At 37.6% G+C, this 22,255-nt stretch overlaps 5 protein-coding genes across 6 annotated transcripts; 3 read left to right on the top strand and 2 right to left on the bottom strand.

The window, feature by feature from the left end:
• Positions 1-357: 357 nt before the first annotated feature.
• On the bottom strand, positions 358-4,335 carry LOC147858662 (cytochrome P450 CYP72A616-like). Its single transcript, XM_087325560.1, has 5 exons — positions 3,956-4,335; positions 3,017-3,240; positions 2,682-2,926; positions 2,203-2,560; positions 358-1,014 (listed from the first exon to the last, which is right to left on the bottom strand). Exons 1-5 carry the CDS (start codon positions 4,245-4,247, stop codon positions 589-591), a joined length of 1,545 nt encoding a protein of 514 aa, XP_087181686.1. The 5' UTR covers positions 4,248-4,335; the 3' UTR covers positions 358-588.
• A 1,126-nt stretch (positions 4,336-5,461) lies between these two features.
• On the bottom strand, positions 5,462-7,819 carry LOC147858663 (uncharacterized). 2 transcript variants are annotated; one of them, XM_087325251.1, is made up of 4 exons: positions 7,669-7,819; positions 6,632-7,254; positions 6,279-6,513; positions 5,462-6,124 (listed from the first exon to the last, which is right to left on the bottom strand). In XM_087325251.1, the coding sequence occupies exons 2-4, from the start codon at positions 7,175-7,177 to the stop codon at positions 5,739-5,741; spliced, it is 1,167 nt and encodes a 388-aa protein (XP_087181377.1). In that variant the 5' UTR covers positions 7,178-7,254; positions 7,669-7,819; the 3' UTR covers positions 5,462-5,738. The 2 variants fall into 2 exon arrangements, with proteins under 2 accessions (XP_087181377.1, XP_087181378.1); XM_087325252.1 differs by having other exon boundaries at positions 6,632-7,246; positions 7,669-7,809.
• A 1,816-nt stretch (positions 7,820-9,635) lies between these two features.
• On the top strand, positions 9,636-12,161 carry LOC147858664 (Pyridoxal phosphate (PLP)-dependent transferases superfamily protein). Its single transcript, XM_087325915.1, has 2 exons — positions 9,636-9,854; positions 10,771-12,161. Exons 1-2 carry the CDS (start codon positions 9,708-9,710, stop codon positions 11,932-11,934), a joined length of 1,311 nt encoding a protein of 436 aa, XP_087182041.1. The 5' UTR covers positions 9,636-9,707; the 3' UTR covers positions 11,935-12,161.
• Positions 12,162-14,985: 2,824 nt separating this feature from the next.
• LOC147858665 (UBP1-associated protein 2C-like) lies at positions 14,986-18,276 on the top strand. Its single transcript, XM_087326172.1, has 6 exons — positions 14,986-15,269; positions 16,361-16,481; positions 16,753-16,896; positions 17,015-17,211; positions 17,288-17,363; positions 17,447-18,276. Exons 1-6 carry the CDS (start codon positions 15,091-15,093, stop codon positions 17,867-17,869), a joined length of 1,140 nt encoding a protein of 379 aa, XP_087182298.1. The 5' UTR covers positions 14,986-15,090; the 3' UTR covers positions 17,870-18,276.
• Positions 18,277-20,190: 1,914 nt separating this feature from the next.
• On the top strand, positions 20,191-22,038 carry LOC147858666 (pentatricopeptide repeat-containing protein CRR2, chloroplastic-like). The gene is made up of 2 exons (XM_087326188.1): positions 20,191-20,677; positions 20,852-22,038. Exons 1-2 carry the CDS (start codon positions 20,248-20,250, stop codon positions 21,937-21,939), a joined length of 1,518 nt encoding a protein of 505 aa, XP_087182314.1. The 5' UTR covers positions 20,191-20,247; the 3' UTR covers positions 21,940-22,038.
• The last annotated feature ends 217 nt before the right edge of the window (positions 22,039-22,255 follow it).

Raw genomic sequence — 22,255 nt, forward strand, 5'->3', positions numbered from 1 at the left:
ATGTAGAAGTTTCATAGATTTCTTCATTCCATACCCAAATTATAAATGGGAAAAACTCCAAAATACCCCAAAGTTTTTCTTTATATGCTCAAAATACTCGGATGCCAAGCGACCTTTCACAGTCTTAAACAATTGAGTAACTAAGGCTTTCGCTAAAACGTTCAAAATTTTGATCCATGATAGATCATAGTTATCTCAGAATTAGCCAATCGAACTCCACCCCTAACTTCACACTCAAGTGAACCACAGAATCCACCTACTCATTGACATGATGTTGCATTGTACTACTAATAAGATATGCAAACGATGCGTTCATCCTATTTGATCCTTCTAATTTCCATAAGCAATGCTTGTGTATTGCATGTAAAAGCCCTTTTTCCTTTCAAATCTATAAGCCTGGCATATATCGCTCATTCACTTCCTTACAGATATTATAATCATGTCGTACGAACTACTTTGGGATTGCCTGTGTTCAACAATCAATAGGGTTCAATATATTATTACAAGGTTTATATTGTGAACCACCCTTCACAAAGACATTAGATTGGCTAGTAAAACTTCTTCATCCATCATTGCGACCTTTCCCCCCTATAGTTTCTCGAGGATTATTTGCATCCCATATTGAGGTTGAATTGTTATGACCGACAATGGTGCATGCTTGTAGCCCGGTGAAAGAGAGAATCGGAATCTCTGGAGCATCATTCCTAGAGCTGCCCGAGCCTCTAGCAATGCAAAACTTTGCCCGAGACACGTTCGTGGGCCCATCGAGAAAGGAAAATAAGCGGAAGGTGTTGTGGAAGCATTGCTGATACCATCGGCAAAACGTTGTGGATTGAACTCAGATGCATCCGAACCCCAGAATGCTGGATCGTGATGGATGCTTACGACAGGGATGAAAAGCATCGTTTTACTGGGTACCACAATCTTCCCTAGTTTCATCTTCTTTACGGTTTGCCTCATTATCAAAGGGGCAGGTGGATACATCCTCAATGCTTCATTGATCACCATGCCTGCCTGAAATGAAACAAACAACAAAACCCATGAGTCATGCACTGAAGAGCAGTGAACATCCTTGTCTATTTATACATCTAAAGGAACCAAATTTTCAGGATTAATAATCAGATAGGGACTTATGTTTCTGAAATATCATATATCTCTCGAATCACGGCTAAACCATTGCAGGTTATCAAGCATAATCATAAAGTAAGCATTCCTCATTTCCTTCTCTTCCAATTCTTCTTCTTGATTGTCTTCAATCTTTCTATGTATAGAAGGGTTAGTCACCAATTGAAGACGGAGGAATACAAATTTTAAATATCCACATGGGACCCAATATGACCCATGGAAACAACCATCGGTACAAATAATTCTTCATTAAAATGATAGAACTAAAAAAGAAAATTCGTAAATGCTGAAAATGGAAAACTATGCTAGTTGCTGAATTTCATTGTTTTGATCTTCCATAAGCCACACAGTTCTGTAGTTAAGTAGACAAGCAAAGAGCCTGCATAGTGTCATAAATGATGGCTCCATCCTCATTTGGAGTTCTTGATTGCTAGTACAGCCTTGTGGGAATTCTTGACATTCATGCCTAATTGTCCTCATATGTGAGGGAGGCTCTATAAATAGACAAGATCTTCTGTTTCTCGTACATTGAGGTGCCCTAGGTCACATATCCTCCCTTTTTCTGCTCAATATTTATCCAAACCCTAGCTTCTATTTTTTGATGTGTGGGGTGTATGCACATGTTTCGATAATATAAGGTTGGGTATCAGACCAGGCACCTCAGTGACTTCCCAATACTATTGAGTTTTAATGCAGCTAAAATAGATAGATGTTGTGTTATTCTTCGTTTCATGTGGAAGGGCTTCCAATGTGGCTGATTTATATGACCTAAGAGAGAAGAATGGAGAGAAATACTTATTTTATGATTATAAACCAAGGATATATCTGATATTTCAGAAACTGAAGAGCATTTTTCAATATAAAACCCAATTTGTAGGAAATTATAATTGAGGACATATCTCTCATGTCGAATAAGAGCATAAATGGTATTTGAAAATACATGAAGAGCAATTCCATACTCTAAACTCTACGATAATAACATTTGAAGGGTGTTTTTGAGTCCATTTTCTCTATAAAAAAGTCATGCAAAACATCACAAAACAATAACCAGATCAGACTCAAAAAAACGCAACTTACAAGTTTTAGTTTGTGAAAAGACTCATAAGATGAAGATTCGTCGCATGCTTGGATTGCTTCCTCACGGGTTCTTTCTTGCCATTCGGGGTTCACGGCAAGAAGCATGGTTATCCAAGTAAGCAAGGTTGCAGTAGTCTCATACCCGGCAAGGTAAAACATCTTGCAATTGTCCACTATCTCTTGAGTGGTCAAGCTCAGATTTTTTTGTGACCCTGAGAGCTCCTTCCGGTTTGCGGCAAGCAAAATTCCAAGCAAATCATTGGTGGCATCTCCATGAGTCCTGATAATTTCTCGGAGTTTTGTTTGTATCTCCTTCTGAAGCCTCCATAAACGTCGGTTGTGAGATGTGGGCACAAATCTAGAGCAACAAAAATTTATATCACTTTTTTCTAATGATAAGAAAGTCACTATGCTTTCACATGACTTAAATCCAACAAGAACTATGGTATCAAATAAGCATCTAAAGATCAAGTCATAACCTTGATCCAGGAATATTAAAGGAGTGTCCGAACTCAGCAAGAAGAGATAGTTGCTCATGTTGTATCTCAAACACACGTTTTCCTTCTTTATAATTGCTACCGAATGCAGTTTTAGCTATGATATCAGCCGTAAGAACCTTGAATTCTTCACTTATATCCAGCTCGATGCTCTGTTTACCATTCAATTGTTTTTCCCACTTGTCTAACATTTCGTTGATACAAGATACCATGGTTGGAGTCATGACCTAAATTTACCAAAACATTGCTCAAAGCAACAATCCTAAACAGCTCAAAAACAGAAGGTAGAAAGAGAATAGCCACAGCAAATCTCTTACCTTTATTTTCTCGAGAAAAAATGCAGGAGAAACGATCCGACGGTGTTGAGCCCATCTTTCCCCATTTAATGATGCTATGGATCCACCTATTAGAGCTTTTGCTTCCGGATTCAAATCAATCAATGTGAAGTGGCCGAACTTGTTCGAGAGAATTTCTTTGACCATTTCAGGATTAGGGACAGTGAGAATGGCTCTAGGACCAAGCCAAAATACAAAAGGGTCACCTACAAAGTCAATATCAATGTCAGAGAGATCCAACGTATAAAGCATTTCATAGATTGTTCTAGATTGTCTGCAAGCCCTATATATACCAGTTAACCCTAAGTCTGTGTGCAAACCATAGTTATCTAGATTGTTACCATTCACAAGCTAATGAGTCTGTCTGTTGCCTAATTTCCTGTATGCTGTCCATGGAATGTTAGATGATCTTGACCTTTATAGCTGACTGGACGAAACTTAGCCCGATATATAGCAATTAATCATAGATCTTGTCACAACAATACTATTTGGATTCTATTGGCTGACCAGACAGGATGTTGGTTAACCCTAGGTATATCTCCATACCTTAGGTAACAAGATTAGCATAGGCACATAATCATTCCTATAACCAGGAGCTAATCTTAGGTCTATGTCCATATAATGGATAACCCAATTGTGACTGATCATGTAGGTTATATCTAGCTGGCCTTGTATTGGATTAATCATAGATCTTGTCAGAACAATACTATTTGGATTGTATTGGCCGACCAGACAGGATGTTGGTTAACCCTATAAATAAGAGCTAATCCTAGTTCTATGTCCATACAATGGATAGTTCCCAATTGTGACCGATCATGTAGGTTATATCAAGCTACCCTTATATATTTACTAATAGAGAATGAGAATGCTTGATAATATTGAATTATGCAATGATGAAATTGGATGGAGTTAGGGGATTACCATGGATATTCTTCCAGTGGTGATAGTGTGGCAAGACGTAGGAGGCGACATGGTCAGCCTGATGGGCAGCCGGGAAGGGAAGAGGTTTCGAACGGACATCGGCTGTGATCCGTCCGATCTCTGGCACGCTCCCAACAAGTGGACTGTAAGGAATATATGGCACGCCTTGCTTCCAAAAATGTCTACAGGTCATGTAAGGATCCCATACCACATTTTTCACAATCTTCCCTATTTTAGATATAACCACCAACAGCACTGCTAAAGCTACGACAACAGATGTATCGATCTCCATAGAGTGATAAGAAGTAGATCGAGTAGTTCCGATATGTGTTGTTACTCTGTTCTGAGGAGAGAGAAACCTTTCCAACCCCTGTTTCTTCAATCTGCGATGTATTCTTCTTGCTAAAGCACGGCCAGCAGAGGAAATGCCCTGTTTCCAATGAATGGACTTCCAATGTGATATTCTCGAAAGCAAAGCAAAACAATTGCTTACATTTAGTGTGAAAAAGAACCATCTAAATCATTGATGAATATGAATCTACAGTATACTAATGATTTACCAAATCTTTTTTTCCCAATTGTGAGTATAGATGGCCAAGTCCCAACCATGAATATGTATTGAGAAACAATTGACCAAGTTCCGAGTATGTGTATGGAGACAATTCAAGGGCATCCGCATAACCACAATCTACACTTGGACGATAAATTTTTTTATTTCTATGACCTCAAAGAGATGATCTATTATTGTTCATGAAATGTCAGGCAAATCTATAGTTGGGGGTATTTCTTCCGAAATTATCAAATGTTTGTATTGTCATGTTTTTCTTATAGAAAAATGTCTACTTATAGAAATGTCCCCATACATTTTTATAAGTACAATGGTGTCCCATCATATGCAATCATTGCCTTGTCAAAGTGTAATCATGTTTAAACAACACTTTTCATTGTTGTAAGTTGTAAGTTGTAACTTGTGACAAAACCCTCAAGAGCATATATCAAAATCTTCAAATTAATAAAGCATCATAAATTGTATACAATTATGGGGGTAAATTGTATAGCCAACATTACGTTATTAATTTCAAAATATTACGCAATTATGGGGGTAAGTTGTATAGCCAACATTACGTTATTAATTTCAAAATATTACGCCATATCCTTAGAGCTACAAAAAAATTTGATTGCTGCCATATCCTTAGAGCCACAAAGATTGCTTTCACTACTAACAAAGAAATATAGAACTCAACCATCCACAACATAAAAATGTTTGTTTTGTAGGCTTATCCAAGTGAAGTTGTTATAAAAATTTAAATGGTTTGCAAATGAAAAAACAATTTCCATTATGGACAAACATAAGTGGCTTGAGGATTGGGACCAATTTTGGGCTTATAGCAATCTAATGTTGGCCATGGGCAAGTATACATTTGAAATGTGCTAAAGTAAGGTTGTAAAACATGAATAAGAATTAGTAAGAAAAAGTCTATGCGGTAATATCTTCAAGGTTGTAAAACATGAATAAGAATTAGTAAGAAAAAGTCTATGCGGTAATATCTCCAAGGTTTAATTTCTCAAGTTCATTGTTTGCTTCTAAGCCAGCCCCATCCCTTATGTGCCCTTACTCATTCCATATATTGTTTGTTTTGCACTAATAAGGATACACTTTTCCTCAACTTGAGGAACGATATTTCAATTGAGGTGGGATTTTCTTGAGGAAAAAGTATGACGAACATGCCCATTACATTCATTTTGGCTATGTACTTGGTTGATTTCAACTTAGGCAATCTGGCTACACATTGTACGAGCTTTTGTGCCTTCTTGAATCTCTAGTGATGAGCTCATCTCTACCGCTTGCCAACTCACGACAAATTCTCTCACAAGGAGTCTTCCATTTGCAAGTCATATAATCATAAGTCCTCCAAGGTGGAAGCGGCATGCCATTGTTTTTCATTGACAACTTTGTTGCCTCCGCCATGATCGAAATGATTTCCATAAGCTTTCCAAATGATCCGATAAAGGCAGAGGGAAGAGCCTTCAATGTATTAACATAAGAAAGTGTAGGCCTAGCAATTTGAAATTGGCTACGGAAATCGATATCAATGATGAAACGACGATCTAGATGTTTTTCCATGTGCATTGTATCGTCAAAGATGACATCAATATATTGATGTTCCCCTGCGTTATATAATACCAATACATCATAATCAATAATATTTATACAAATTATGCCAGATCTTATTGAGATTTATAAATTTTCAAACTATAATAATGTGTACAAGCTATTAGATAATTTTACATTGCAAAGTTATCTTAGTTTAAATGTATGTACCTCCTGGAATTGATCCAGATTTTGGCCACTTTGAATTGCAAATAGCAGCATCATACCCTGAAATTCTAAGGTGTTGCAAGAGGTTACTATAGATACATTGTTCCCGGAAATGTTGACAAGGTTGGATGCCATCGTGGATTGCCGACACATCATCATCATCATCTACCGAAGAAAGGAAATTTGTAACAAGCAATATTATGTCCTTTTCCACTAATGTAGAGGTGGATAAAATCTCCTGAAAACATGCATTAAAAAGGGATCATAATTTTCACAAACATATTATTGCACTTGCATTCATGTCACAATGTTATGCAACCAAAGTATCTAAAGTTAATTGAAATTAACGAGTGTACCTGAAGAGTCTTTTTAGCCCGATTCGATGGGTTGTGTGTTTGACTTTTGTTAATAGTGTTCTCATCACTAATGGCCATCGAATGCACAAGCCGTATGTCACCATTTGTTTCCATGAAATCACGGACGAGGGCCGAGAACTCAAACTCATGTTTGTTAACATCAACATTCAAGGGCATAAATTGGGTTGAAGCATTGTGTATCAAGGCTGCCAATTGTTTAGACTCACCGGCAACAAGACTACCCTTCTCATTACATGGTTTTGCTACCATTGTCCTGGATTGACTTATGGGTAAATGAGTACCTATTGGGATCGGGTGCAATGCAGTTTTTGGTTCATATTCCAAGGAAAGCAATTCCACGCCATTGTTTACTCGTTGAAGAACAGTATTAACATTCATTTGTCGATGATGGACATGATGAGCATGAGTCGGTTTAGTTGTGCGGAGGCTGGCATGGCATGGCTCGTGATGATTCATCATAATGCGGTGGTGCCCGGGCGTGGGGCTGCTGCTTGGCTGCAAATTGCTCGGCTTGAAAGTCTGCATGATTATGTTGAGGTTTTGTTGGTTGTGTACTTGATATTAGGTGTAACTGGAGAACAATTATACTTGGATCTGAAACTCTAGTGTGATCATAACAAGAAAGATAATCATAATTAGAATTCGACATTTGGACCAAAGGAATCAAATATCTATATATATCTAATAGCATGAACACCACACATGTGCAAATATATGATCAAGTATATGTGTGTATGGAATAAATATATGGTATGGTATGCATACATACATACATGCATGTACATGCATGCATACCATACCATATATTTATACCATACACACATATACTTGATCATAAACCTAGGATCATATGATTCTTGCACAGAGCACAAGCATCGCATATATGTATAAAAGGACGATATAATGATAATAATGATGTGCAAGCATTAAAGACAAAACATTCTTATAAGACCATCAGCTTAATCTAAGGTAAATAATGAACATATGATGACCAACATAGTTATAAAAAGGCCCACCTGTTGATCAGGAGAAGAAGATTAGCCTTCGGCTTTAACACAGGGTTAATTGCATTAATCCATTCATCAAAAAACTAATTAAAAGGCTTCATATTATTTTGTACGTAGATCATTCTGGTCGCCCTCTCTCTCTCTCTCTCTCTTTCTGTCTTGCTCTGTAGTTAACTTGGAGGATGGGTTTGCTAATTTCTCCTTTTATTAATAAATGGAGGACATTTCCATAAATAATCTAAAAGTGGAGACTATATCTTTAGTATTTTTCTTACCTTAGGAATCTACCAATCGCCTGTGAAAGAATATCCTCCTTCGACGGAATATACTACTCATCATATCTATGGTCTCTCTCTCTCTCTTTTTATCTACGGCCCATATATCTTCCTTTTATCATCGATTTTGCCCGCCATCTCAATGTTCGATGGGTGATCCCTTTTATTTATCAGGGACCTTATGTCCATCATCGTCGACCATGTCTTGTGTCTCGTGCTCATTCAGCGTTTTAATCTTATAAGGTAAAAATTTCTTATCGACAAGTGTAAAAGAATAAGAAATTTGTAGCTTATACCATCATTCGACTTACCACGATCGGGTTCATTCCTACCATTTATGCTTAGGGCATTTTATCATCCCTTAATTAAGTTTGTTCACACGCAAATCGCCATGATCATGCATCCATTTCTTCCTTGTTGTGGGGTAACCATTGAATTAATCCATTTAATATGCTTGGAATGAGTACATGCATCAATTGCATACATGACTTGACTAGGAGAAATCATAAAAGAAATTGTTTTCGTCTATAAACATGGGCTTCTAGAGCTATTTATGGAGAGCTACTCGGAAAGTGAAAACAAAAAGAAGAAATATGAACATGTTTGTATGTTTCCTATTGTGTTCCATGAATTACTAGACCAACCAGCTTGGTGCGTTGGTATTGCTTCAACCTTTGGTGGCAAAGTTGATCTAGTCTTGAAAGTTTTATAAAACATTGTATTTAGTGTATTTGAAAACATTTTTGCCCCTAATCTTGAAACCTATCCTTTTGTAGAATTTCATAATTGTTGATGACCTTTCTCTATTGTTGGCACGAGTTTGGGTATGTACACTAAGCTTGCTTAACAGGGAATCTCCCAATCATTGGGTCCTACAAACAACCTTTGTATATTGTTAAGGAATGGTCAAAGGCCATCTCAACAGGTTGCATGCTTTGCTTGGCGTTTGCAATGACCTAAGGAGAAGAGAACCATTGCCTATGGTGTTGACCCAACAACACTAACAAACACAACGTGTCGAGAATCAAGATGCTTGAAAGTTTGTTGGGTTAAAATTATCCAAGAATCTTCCCACTCTCCATATAACTCAAGATAGGAGGGTGAAAGTACCTTGAACGATATTCTACCACAAATATCGTAGCTTGAACCTCGTATTTGTAACTTGTATATGTATGTTATGTGTGTGTGTGTGTATGAGGGGCCAATCAGTTTGGTTCGTAGTAACAATCGGCAACAGTTCGGTTCAGTTTGAAGAGGGTCAAAACTGAACCGTTTAAAATTTGAAACCTGAACCGAACCATGAAACCGTCAAACCGAACTGTTAAAACCGCGGTTTCGGTTTTCAACTTAAGTCAAAATTTTATTTTTTTATTTTTAAATTGATAGTATTTCCTTTTTTAAAATTTTTAAAATTTGTAAAATGTTCTTAAAATGTGAGAATAAGGTCTATAAAAATGAAATGATTGTTTAAAAACAAATTTTTTTAAATTTAAAAAATAGATAAAATAAAAACCTTTAAACTGTTTAAACCGCGGTTTCTGATTGAAACCGAACCGGTCTGTTGAAACCGTTAAGCCTTTAAGCCATGGTTTCTGGGTTCGGTCCGGTTCAGGCCGAACCGTTGCCGATTGTTAGTTCGATGACAGGGGAATGAAGACATAATAGGAATAGAAATGGTACTGATCGAAGAAGAGGTCTGAGGGACCCTATCTATCTCATGTTCACTGTATGTAGACAGACATATCTATCTATGACTTTGGGAGGGTAGGGGCGATGGTCTTATTGAGGAGTTCTTCCGTTTTGCTGCCCACAGATCGATTCCGAATCTTCCATCGTGCTCTCTTATCAAAAAGAAAGGTTTCTTCTTCTCCTCCGATCCGTATGGCCACTAATCATGATGCCTCCTCTGCTCCTTCTCAGGTACATCCCCCCCCCCCCAGCGGGAGCTTTTTGTTTCATAATTCATGCTTCTTGATGCAGCAGTCTTGTGTATAGGAAAAACAAAACTAGCAGAATACCCAATCCCCAGCCAATGTTTCGGATATTTACTGGAAACAAAACTTCCCCTCCCCAAGTTTTGTTTCCAAATCTTACTAGAATTACTCTCTTCAAATTCCTGAAATTCGTCTGATTTTATGGATCTGATCAAACTTATTATTACATAGAGGTATCCTGGTGGTTTTTGGAAAGTTTAGGGGTATTCTTGTTGAAGTGTCCAACAAATTAGGAGTATTTTGGGTTTTTTCCCCCGTGTGAGTGTGGTATATATATGTGTACTTTTAAATATGCAGACATTGTGGGGTTTAAGGAAGTCAACTGCATTCTCAATCCCTTGTTAGAGTTGGGAGTTTTCCTTGGAAACTCATCTTGTTGCAGTGTCTAATGTGCTGAGCAAAGTAAAGATTCATTCTTTTTTATCATGCCAAACAATTAGTGAAAGTAAACATGTGGGAAATGATGTGTTTAGCAATTTTTTAGAGTCTAAATAATTTCTTAAGAGTGTGGATGCGAAATTATGCATTTATAAAGAAGTGAATCAAAGGTTTCTAGTGTCTAACATGCCAATTGATAAGTATATGAGTAAAAGCCAAAAGTATTTTAGAGTTCATCATGACAAGTTATGCGTGCCAAAGAGTAAAAGTAATTCTTTTAGAGTCTCACATGTCAAATGAAGTGTGTATTGGAGTGAAAGAAAGTTGTTTTAGGGTCTGACACGTCAACATGAAAGGAAATTATGTTAGTTGTGAACCTTGAACTACATTTGAATTCTTTCCTGCAATGAATGGTATCGTTATATAATTTTCATTAAAACTAGTTACTTTGTTTCTTTTACCAGATTTCCCGCAGATTAGAAAACTTCAAGACAACAATATTCACCCAAATGAGCATTCTTGCTATCAAGCATCAAGCCATAAACCTAGGTCAGGGTTTCCCTAATTTTGATGGCCCTGACTTTGTAAAAAATGCTGCTATTGAAGCAATCAAGGAAGGAAAAAATCAGTACGCAAGAGGATATGGAATTCCTGAGCTAAATGTAGCCATTGCATCTCGGTTTTTCAAAGACACTGGCCTCACTGTGAATCCAGAGACAGAGGTCACTGTAACATCAGGGTGCACAGAAGCCATAGCCTCATCAATGATAGGCTTGGTTAATCCAGGGGATGAGGTCATCTTATTTGCCCCTTTCTATGACTCATATTTAGCAACTCTATCAATGGTGGATGCCAAAGTGAAGACAGTGACATTGCAGCCACCAGATTTTGCGGTTCCAAAGGAAGAACTGGAAAAGGCATTTTCAAACAAAACAAGGGCAATCGTGGTTAACACTCCTCATAACCCAACTGGAAAAGTATTCTCTCGACAAGAGCTCGAATTCATCGCATCACTGTGCAAGAAGCACAATGCTCTAGCATTTACTGATGAGGTTTACCATAGGCTTACATATGAAGCTGAGCACATTTCATTGGCCTCTTTGGAAGGGATGTATGAACGCACGGTTACAATGAATTCACTCGGAAAAACTTTCTCTCTGACAGGGTGGAAGATTGGATGGGCAATTGCACCACCAAACTTAACATGGGGATTACGGCAAGCACATGCATTTCTAACATTTGCAACTGCAACCCCATTTCAGTCGGCTGCTGTGGCTGCCTTAAATGCACCTGAGAGTTTCTATACTGACCTTGTTGCCGATTATACTGCAAAGAAAGATATTCTAGTTAAAGGTCTCACTGAAGTTGGGTTTAGGGTTTTTGAACCAAAAGGTTCGTTTTTTGTCATGGCGGATCATACTCCATTTGGACATGAAAATGACATTGAGTTTTGCAAATACCTGATTGAGGAAGTTGGTGTCGTTGCCATCCCTCCTAGTGTTTTCTATACCAATCCGGATGATGGCAAGAACCTTGTTCGCTTTGCATTTTGCAAAGATGAAGATACTCTGAAGACAGCAGTAGAAAGAATGAAGTTAAAGCTGAAGAAAAAGATATATGTGTCATAGTCATTAAATGTAAATGGCAAAGAATTTTCATGAGTAATAGAAGTTTTGATGTTAATGCTTCTTGAAAGTACATGGGAACAGCCTCAAAACATTTTGATGGATTGATCTTCACTATGTGGATGCTTTACCACATGCCAAAGTTACAGGTGCCAATAAATTTCTGGCTGTTTTGTTGCTAACAGTTATCTGTGATTGAGATTTCAATAAATTGACATCCTGTTCTACAAGTTGTTTTCTGCTATTTCATTTTTCTTTTGATGTTCCACATTGTGATGAAAATTTTATCTCCTTGCCCAATTCACAAGTGTAAGTCCTTATATGAGAAGTGATAACAATTATGTAGGCAACCATTGAAGGATTAGTCGACAATTTATACCTACTTGGAATAATGGTGCCTTTTTTCAAAGGTTATCTCGCCATGTATAGAATGATATATTGGTCATACAAGTATTTGGTTTAACATGCTTTCATATATGCTTCTAAATATTTTGGTATTGTTTATTTGGCACAATTTGATTTAAATTACCCAAAAGCTTCTAGATTGTCAACATAAATTCTAGGTTGTCAATGTGAATTTGAAATTATCTCACAAAAGATTCTAGGTTGTCGATAAGGCTATAGTTTTAGCTTATAATGAAGCCTATAATTTTGCAGCAATGTTGAGGATTTCAAAAATGATGAGTATTTCCTTGAAGATCATGTTGGTGGTTATGATGACCATGACTATTAATTTATTTTCAAGCAAAAATGGCAAGGCTTTGATTTCACAAAACTAACAATCATCACTATCATACTTTAAATAGATTTATGAGGCATAAAACACATCATTTAAGAAACCTATATATTTTGTGGGAATGACACTGCTTAATATGCCATACAACTAAGACATTTGAAGGAACAAGAATATACGCAAGCAATGAGATAGGCAAAAATTCACTTGAATAGTGAGAACACTAAAAAGTGAAATCGATCTAATGGTGTAAGAAGCAATTTTAGTACAACTCTTTTATGCGTTACAAGTATGATCATAATGGATTTAATGAATTAGAGTTATCTTACCTAATTAGATTAGTGGTATTAAATCATCAAACACATGTCAAATAGAGAAAGAAGATTGCACATGTTTAAGTGAGGCGACATATAGGTTGTTGACCAAGAAATTCATTAGACTCGTACACACACCTTGATAATATAACGACATGTCAGCCTTGTTAACTAGATAGAAAGGTAGATAGAGACAGTTTTTATAATCATCCTTAGAGATCAAATATGACCTTGAGATTAAAAGTGAAATATTTTCATGTAGTATGTGAGATCATGTAATGACTATATATTCAAGGATTTTATTTATGAACATTGCAATTGAGGGTGCACATTGTGGCTAGGGGAGTAATGTTTCTAGGATTGATAATTTGTGGAAAACAAACTTGAATATTATGTTAGGCTTCATTTTATCTAAGTGTGATACTCAAACTCACAAGCTTGTTAATGATAAAATACGTATAAGTCAATTAGCATCCTCACATGTGCTTCAATGCCCCATCTTGTATGGAAAAGAATGTGAACTAAGTCATTATATGGAAGCAATGGTGTATATAGCAATCAAAGTGATGAGCTTTAGCATGTATCAAAATAATGTGGTTTCCTCATTTTGAGAAGGAGATAGTTTTGTGGTTTAGTGCAACATATACAATATAATGTGTGGAGCACAAGCCTCCACATCTTTCCTAAGTTGTAATCGTTTACATTATGTATAGAAAAAACCTCATTTATAGAGGAACCTAGTAACACATCATGAAGCCAATGTAATGCAACCCATCATGAAAACCATTTTTCCAAATGTTGCATGCATCCAAAACGCAAATTTTCGTTTTCACATGTCATTTGAACTTGTTTGCTTGTGTCCCATATGATTCTCAATAGTCAAAGTGTGGGTTTTTTAACCTTAAGCATACACTCTACAACTCTTTCCTTAATCATTGATGTCAACAAGGTACCAACAAGGTATTTCTCAAAAACTAATGCTTCATTTCTCATTCACTACATATGCTCTCAAATGCATAATAGGAGCTCTCTTTCCTGCTTATGAGCAATAAGTACCATATTCATTCTATGTATGATTAGAAGAACCTCAAGCCCAAGGTATCTAAAGCATTCTACAAATTTAAGTGGCTCGTTATTATACACAATGCATGGTTTATCCTCATTTTGGGTCTTCACAAGCATAACCTTCATTTGGGAGCTCATGACATGACTTGTTATGAATTCAAAACTTTTCCACCTCAAGCCCAATGTATCTGAAGCTTTCTACGGTTTCAAGTGGCTCATTATTCTACATAATGCAATTAAGTTCTTCAATGCCTTCTTGCTTTATAAACATGTCAAGGACTATTTGCTCCAATTTGATACTACATCAACCAAAGAGAGTTTGTGAGAGTGGGCAACCCTGCTTTACGCCCATAGTGTTAGTTAAATTTTTGAAATTTCAGCTCCAATACTCATACAACATACTATGTTCCATAGTTTTGAGAAATTGCAAACATAAATTCACTTGGTACTTCAAGTTCTTCCATGCATCTCTAGTTATGCTCATGGATCATCACATAAAAAGTTTTCTTTTTAAGTCGAGAAGCAACAAATAGTCTGGATTCATGAACCCCAATAACTAAAATACTTACATGGTTCAATTCGAGTACGAGACTTGGCTTCTTGTTTACCAGTAGGCAACAACGACCATCACATTAGGTTGAAAGGACAATTGATTTGATGGTTCTCATGATAAGGAGTTGCCTTAAATATCGTATTGTCTCGCAACACCATAAAATCCAAAGTGTTGGGACAAGCAAGTTATGTTTTATGTATCATATGTGTTAAATATATACACTGTAACCACATGTCCCAATGGTTTTCGGACAATGTGACCCGAATGGTGCAAAAAAATATATGAGGATTTATGACCGCGATATTGGAAGATGCATTTGATATTGGACGATGGATTACTACCGGGAAAATGGTCCTAGTTGGCATGTGTAAAACTTTGTCCGGACAAATGTGAAAAGGGGTTCAGTGAAACTTATCTATTTTCTGCAGCAGGGGCGGTTTTAGGGTTAGGGTTAGGGTTTTCTGACTGAGCAGAAGAACAGAGCAGAACACAGCATGGACCAGATCGCCGAAGACACGAAGAAAAGGAAGTTCGGTGAGGAAGAATTTGAAGAAGTCGAAGGAGAGAGGGTGGTCTCTTCTTCTTCTTCAGCTCTGTCTCTGTCCAAAGATGAGATGAAATCGCTTCTTGAACCTCTTAGCAAGGAACAGCTCGTGAGCCTTCTCGCAGACGCGTAAGCATCTCATTATCATCTATTTCGTTCATATCTACCCTTGAAAAAGTAAAAATGAACTCTGTTAATAAATCGTCTTGACCTAGCCTTGAATATAGGCAGTTCCATAGACATTCTTTCTAATGTTGAAAATTTTAAACATACACAGATTAGTCTCTTTAGAAGTAGGTCCAACAGTGATTTTGTGCAGAGCTATAACGATATATGTCCTTTATCTGGTAGATTCCAGATTAATATAAAGGAAACTGGATTTTATTTTTCCTTTATGTTAATTTGGAATCCGTTGAGGTTTTTATTTTTCTGAATGCAAAACTCGCAAAACAGTTTGAGGAAAGAATGCCAACCGCACTATGTCAGTTTGGGGTTAGAGTTATATCATATATTGCCTTCTGCTACTTGTCCTATAGCTATATATGTGTATGTGTGAACATTCCATATGTTATGAAACTATGAACAAACGTACTAAGTGGATCATAATGCTTTGTCTATTCGGTTTATCGGCTTATAGATATATGCAGTATAATAGTCCTCTGCCGAGCATTGCATGTAAATACCATATAATGAAGCACAACGCAATGATATTGTGCCAGCATTGCCACCAAATACAATGAGTTTTCATTCTCGGTGTTATCTAGAGTGCAGCGTGTATGCATTTCTAATTTTCTTATTTTGAGCACAAGATAATGGTCCTGTGATAGCAAAGCATGAGTATTACCATACTCAACGGATTGTCATTCTTAGTCTTCTAGCTCAATATCTTTCCTTTGGCTTCTCACACTGCTGAAGAAGCTTAATCTGAGTATTGTTGTGCTTAAGTTTTTGGATGTTGAAAATTACAAGCTTGCATACATATGCCTTTCTGTCTCTCCATCATATTGATTCATGATCATTTAAGTGTATGCCTTCTTAAACATATTTCAAGCAACCATTTTTTGTTCAGTTACAACTTACCATACTTTCACCCCATGGAAGTTGTGCTAAAAAGCCCTTGAGTTTAATGGCAGAGCTCAGGGAAGTATAGTAAATGATTGCGCGCATTTTGTGTGTGTGGATTGATTGATTGGTCCTGTTATGGTTGCTATATAATGCAGAGGTTCTCAATACCCTGCGATTGCCGATGATATTAGGGGTATTGCAAGCAAAGATCCTGCCCATCGGAAGCTGTTTGTGCGTGGTCTGGCTTGGGAGACGTCTTCAGAGGCTCTCCGTGATGTGAGTGCATGGATGGTGTGATTTGCTTGTTGTGTCAGTGTGATTGAAGATTGTCTGTTTGCCCATCCGAATGATCTGAAATTGCAACTTGTGATGATCGTGTTTCTGTGAGGCATACATTGTCAAACTCCTTTTCTTGCAACAAAGAACTGAGATTTGTTAATGAAGGAAAATATATTTTATGTAGCTCCGCTAGAGAAGCTATGAGAAATTTGTGAAATTAACACCACTATCTCATTGTATTGTGGTTGATTCCTGTGTTTTGTCATAGGTTTTTGAGAAATACGGAGAAATTGAAGAAGGTGCAGTTATTATTGACAAATCGACTGGAAAGTCTCGTGGATTTGGGTTTATAACCTATAAACATATGGACTCGGCCCAGAGGGCTCTGAAAGAGCCAAGCAAGTCAATAGATGTGAGTGGCCCTATTTTGTGTGGTTAATACATAGACCTGTTTTGCTCAGAAAACAAAAGGAGAGCTATATTATTGCATGTAAACTGTGGTTGATATTCAAGATTCCCTTCCTCTTTAGGGAAGGCTTGCTGTATGTAATCTAGCTGTCACTGGAACCTATTCTCCAGTAGGTAGCAGTGACCAAGCACAAAGAAAGCTTTTCATTGGTGGGTTGTCGTATGAAACTACAACAGAGACATTAATCAATATATTCTCCCAATATGGAGAAATAGAGGAAGGTTCTGTTGCTTATGATAAGGCGGCAAACAAGTCAAGGTGAGTAATTAATGGCTTACTTATAACGTTTGTAATATATACCAATGCTGAAATCTTATAAAATGGTGAAACCCAGAGGTTTTGCTTTTATGACCTACAAAACTGTCGAAGCAGCTCGGAAAGCTCTAGCAGATCCCAATAAAACCATTGAGGCATGTATTTTCTCTTCCAACTTTTTTGGGGATATGCATTATAAATGTAGGTCATAAATTAGATGGTCATTTTTCATGTTTAGGGTCGAAATGTGATAATAAAACTTGCTATGGAGGGGCAGAAGGAGAAACCACAACAACCACAAGTTGCCACAACACATGCAGGAGGAGGTTTTGCTCCTCAAATTCAACAAAGATATACAGCGAATCCTAACATAGGAGCCTATACAAGGACGGCAATTCAACCTAATGCAGGCCAATCGGTTGGTTTAGCTGGTTATCCAGCTAACTTAGCATCAGCATATGCAAGTTCAACATCCTATGCAGGTTTGGCTGGAAATCAGTATGTCGGTGGTGGTGGTGGAGCATATAGCTCTTCTTCACATCCTCATTATGGAGGTGGGGGAATGGGAGGAGGATTAGGATCTCAATCAGCTCAACCAGGGCTTCACTCTGGTTCCTCGCTAACTGGCATGCTCCCTGGCTACTATGGATCCGGTCCTTAGTCAAAGGTTTATTATTGCATTAGTTTCTATTGTTTTCGCAAGGTGAGGCTGATGTAGAAGAAACAATCTTCATATGTTACCACATTTGGTGAATTGTACAGGTGATTCAGATGCCTCTGTTACTAGATTTATTTCTTCTTGAGTAGGGTTTAGGATGATCACTTCTTTTGTAAGAGATGCTATACATTCATTGAGAAGGTTTAGGAACTTCATTATGGTTTTGTTGTCATCGTAATAAATTTTAGGAGCTTCTGGCGATTGTGACAAGAAGTACCCTCTAATTGTAGTTTTAAGACTTCTAGATGATCAACATTAGTTTAACCTTCCACAGTTTATCAATTAGCTCTTTCATAGTTTCGTAAACGAACTGAAGTGATGATTTAATTATATATTTCAGGTTCCTCTTTTCCTTTGTCTAATCTTATGAAATAGAAGATGCTAGGTCCGCCCATTATCATGTAAAACTTGATCTGATTCATGTGATGAATGTCAGATCCTTGGAAATGTAATCACACCAATAAACTTGTCATTCTAGAGCTTTTACCCTTTGTGCCTACCTAGGTAGGCAGACTGTCATTTCACTGAACAATGAAACTGGACTAACACCACCATGTTTGTATGCTTGAAGTGATGTTTATTGGTTGCTAGACAGAGAAGAGAGTCTTTGAATATGTTTTGGGTCTCCATTTGGGAAAATCACAAGAAGCATTGAGCTTATATTCTAGAATTTTTTTAATGTGGTATGTGCAAATCCAATCATACAAACCAGTCCAAATGGAGATGCTTGCGTACTAGAAACATTTTCATAATCTCAGAACCAACCAGTGAATTTATTCCAGCAACATGATCAATGATATTTCTACTTTAGGACCATTTGTTTATGCTTTACTGATGTGAGGCGTAATTGACCCCAAATATCAGAATGTGTTCATGCATGTGATATTTTTGCTACAACAGTGGAACAGAATGTTAGATGGTTAGAGGAAAGGTGGTTGAAGCTGTGAATAGAATGTTAGATGAAGGATGTTGTCAAATGTTCATTGATGCTTATAAATTCATGCTTAGGAGCTTTGACATGTCATGTGCCACTTAACATGGCATGTGAGAGATGATTATAAGTGTTTAATATTTAGCATCGTGAACTTCCACACAATGGAAATTGGAATGATTTACCATGCACAACAAAGTTGCTTAAAATATGACAACTTAAATTATTTGAAGTAGTGCCAAGGATTATTCTAACAATCAAGCCTCAAACCTTACAAAACAAAACTCGTGTACAATGCAAACAAGTTCTAGCATGTCATACTTGAAGAAGATAATCTACACATGAGCAAGTTGTATTGGTAGAATATCCAAAGGAAAGAAACTTAATTGCAAGTTCTTCATGCTCATAAAATGGTCATAATTCCTGCAATAATAGAGGTTGTATTGACATAATAAAATCCTTGTTCAACAGGAAGACCTCCTAATTTGTACTCAAACTAAATGAACATATGCACAACTTAATCATGGTCTTAACGTGGCAATAATTCCAACTATAATAGAGATTGTATTGACAAATAATAGAAACCTCATTAAATTGAAAGACCATGATTTCCTTGGAGTTCACAATGAACTTGACAGAAGTAGATACTAGTACATAACGAGTTATTCCTTTCTTATCGAGCTTGTTCGATATGAAACAAGTTTGCCATGCCACTCTACAAGAAATCTAGCACATTGCATTAATCATATACAAGCAACCTCTACCTTTTGGTGGAACTTAACATTTCCACTATTCACCATAAGTTTTGTCAAATCTAGAAAGGAGGGATATGAAACAAGTTTGCCATGCCACTCTACAAGAAATCTAGCACATTGCATTAATCATATACAAGCAACCTCTCCCTTTTGGTGGAACTTAACATTTCCACTATTCACCATAAGTTTTGTCAAATCTAGAAAGGAGGGAGCAAGACCCTTATTTCTTGAACGTAAAAATATCAAATGATCTAGTTCATGAGTAAGTGACGATGTTGCAAAACTCTTCTTGAAGATTCGTAATCCACAAAAATTGTGTCAACATGTTTTACCTCAACCATCTAACTCATCAAATGAACTCTTAATGCCCCAAAACTATGACCGTGTGAATTGGCTGCAAATGGAGAAAGCCATGAATGTAGAGGTCCCTTCAGGAATCGGCAACGGTTCGGTTTCGGCTTAGCCAGTTTGGTCTTGTCCGAACCAAACTTACGGGTTCAGTCAAAACGGTTTAATGGCTCGGTTTAGGCTTGAACCGAGCCGTTGCCGACTCCTAGTGACTCCATTGTGTCCACCTTTGTTCTCTTTCTCCTCCTACGGAGAGACTTATGGAGGGGAGTAGACCATGAGAGGGAATGGTAGAGAAGCTCTGTATCCAGAAGGGATCCCTCCATCTACTCTCTGCCATTGAACAGCCTCTCTCCACGAAAGCATACATCTCCCTCCTCAAGGACTGCAGTCAAGCCAAATCTCTTCATCAGGTAAAACAGATTAAAACCCACCTTACCAACAATCATGTCCCTTTATCAGGACTTTTGGGCGATTACCTAGTCGTCACTCTTGCACGATGCGGCGACCCTGAAGAAGCCCTCCTCACATCATATAAATTGCCCTTCCGAACTGTATTCTCATGGACTGCCATCATTTCTTCATATTCTGATGATAGCCTCGGTCTCGATGCCCTCCAAATCTATCGTCTTATGCAACGGGATGGAATTCAACCCGATCGATATACCTTTGTCGCCCTTCTTAAGTCTTGCGGAATCACCTCAGACCTTATCCAAGGTATGGATTTGCACTCGGACGCAATTTGTCGAGCTTTTACCCTAGATGTGTTTGTTGTTAGTAGTTTGATTAATATGTATGGTAAGTGTGATGCGATCCCTGAAGCTGAGGATGTGTTTCTGCGATGCCCAAATCATGTGCGTAATGTTGTTTGTTGGAATGCTATGCTTTCAGCTTACCTTGAGGGAGGGTATGCTGAAAAAGCTTTTCAGTTGTTTGTAGAAATGCAAGATGAAGATGGGTTGTTGCCGTACTATTTGACGATTGTGATCATTCTTCAAGCTTGTACCTTTATCGCGGAGAAATGGAAGGATAAGGAAATTTTGCTAGAGATCGGGCGGGGCCTACATGCTTATGCTCGCAGAAATGGGTTTGAATCCAATGAGCTCATCGGTAGCGCCCTTGTGAACATGTATGGTAAATGTGGTGTCATTCAAGAGGCGGAGCATGTGTTTTTGTTTCTTCCTGAGCCCACCCTGGTGTCTTGGACGGCTATGCTCTCAGCTTACATTGATCTCGGGTACCCCACCAAGGTATTGCAGTTGTATCATCACTTGGAAAATATGAACATGACTTGGGATCATGTAACACTTACCTGTATTCTACAAGCATGTAGTGCCACTGGAAGCTTAGAAACATGTAAACAACTTCATTTTGGCATTGTGTATGCAAATTACGAAGATATATCCCCGGTAGCATCTACTTTAATTCATGCATATGGGAGCTGTGCCAACATGGCAGACGGGCAGGCTATTTTCGATGGGATTTCCGAACCCACGATTGTGTTATGGAATGCATGCATTGCGGGTCATGTAGGTGATCAAGATCCTTTTTCATGTTTTTATATGTTTGAGAAGTTACAGCTTGTGGGCATCTTTCCCGATGGAGTAACTTTTAACTCAGTTATCTCGGCGTGCAGTCATTCTGGACATGTAGCTGAAGGACTAGGGTACTTTCAGTCTATGAACAAATGGTATGGTCTTAATCCTGACGTAAAACATTATGGTAGCATACTTGATCTTGTAGGTCGAGCAGGACACTTTGAAATGATAGAAAGTATATTGAAAGGAATGCCAATTGTTGCCGATTTGAGTATTTGGTTGTGTCTGCTTGGTGCTTGTCGTGCACATGGCAATATAGAACTAGCAAGGAAAGCGTTTGATCATGCTGTGTATCTAAAACCCAAGCAGGATACAGCATATATTGTAATGTCCAATATGTATGCAAATGGTGGGTTATTAGACGATGCAATTCATGGGTAGAGAGAAATATCTACCACTAATTGTTGTGTTGCGTGCATATACTCCAAATATCTTTCGTGTCACCACAATACACCATATGGTGCCTAATTTTCATTAAAAGTCTAGTCTTGCGTTAAGAATTGATGGACAAAATCCATAATGTTATACAATCATATTGCCTTATTAATGTGTATGCTCACAACCTAAGAAAAGTGATACCTCAATGAGATTAAAGAAGATACGATAGGTAACATCAGTCTATGGTACCATAAAAATTTGAATGAAGGATCATCTTGATTATCACATCACGCAATCTTAAGGATAGAAGGTGTATAAG

This window comes from Azolla caroliniana, unplaced genomic scaffold, assembly GCF_043228905.1.
Source record: "Azolla caroliniana isolate FFs.n. ecotype wild unplaced genomic scaffold, voAzoCaro1.0.p SCAF_10, whole genome shotgun sequence".
Classification (NCBI taxonomy): Eukaryota; Viridiplantae; Streptophyta; class Polypodiopsida; order Salviniales; family Salviniaceae; genus Azolla; species Azolla caroliniana.

Excerpts from the sequence above, each read along its gene's own strand:
- LOC147858664 (XM_087325915.1), top strand. The coding sequence starts at position 9,708 with ATGGTCTTATTGAGGAGTTCTTCCGTTTTGCTGCCCACAGATCGATTC. Across the intron at positions 9,855-10,770 it reads CCTCCTCTGCTCCTTCTCAG|ATTTCCCGCAGATTAGAAAA; the intron begins GTACATCCCCCC and ends TTCTTTTACCAG.
- LOC147858665 (XM_087326172.1), top strand. The coding sequence starts at position 15,091 with ATGGACCAGATCGCCGAAGACACGAAGAAAAGGAAGTTCGGTGAGGAA. Across the intron at positions 15,270-16,360 it reads GTGAGCCTTCTCGCAGACGC|AGGTTCTCAATACCCTGCGA; the intron begins GTAAGCATCTCA and ends TATATAATGCAG. Across the intron at positions 17,364-17,446 it reads ATCCCAATAAAACCATTGAG|GGTCGAAATGTGATAATAAA; the intron begins GCATGTATTTTC and ends TTTCATGTTTAG.
- LOC147858663 (XM_087325251.1), bottom strand. The coding sequence starts at position 7,177 with ATGCAGACTTTCAAGCCGAGCAATTTGCAGCCAAGCAGCAGCCCCACG. Across the intron at positions 6,514-6,631 it reads GGGCTAAAAAGACTCTTCAG|GAGATTTTATCCACCTCTAC; the intron begins GTACACTCGTTA and ends GCATGTTTTCAG. Across the intron at positions 6,125-6,278 it reads ATCTGGATCAATTCCAGGAG|GGGAACATCAATATATTGAT; the intron begins GTACATACATTT and ends TATATAACGCAG.
- LOC147858662 (XM_087325560.1), bottom strand. The coding sequence starts at position 4,247 with ATGGAGATCGATACATCTGTTGTCGTAGCTTTAGCAGTGCTGTTGGTG. Across the intron at positions 3,241-3,955 it reads CCACTGGAAGAATATCCATG|GTGACCCTTTTGTATTTTGG; the intron begins GTAATCCCCTAA and ends TTGACTTTGTAG. Across the intron at positions 2,561-2,681 it reads TTTAATATTCCTGGATCAAG|ATTTGTGCCCACATCTCACA; the intron begins GTTATGACTTGA and ends TTGTTGCTCTAG.
- LOC147858666 (XM_087326188.1), top strand. The coding sequence starts at position 20,248 with ATGGTAGAGAAGCTCTGTATCCAGAAGGGATCCCTCCATCTACTCTCT. Across the intron at positions 20,678-20,851 it reads CACCTCAGACCTTATCCAAG|CTTACCTTGAGGGAGGGTAT; the intron begins GTATGGATTTGC and ends CTATGCTTTCAG.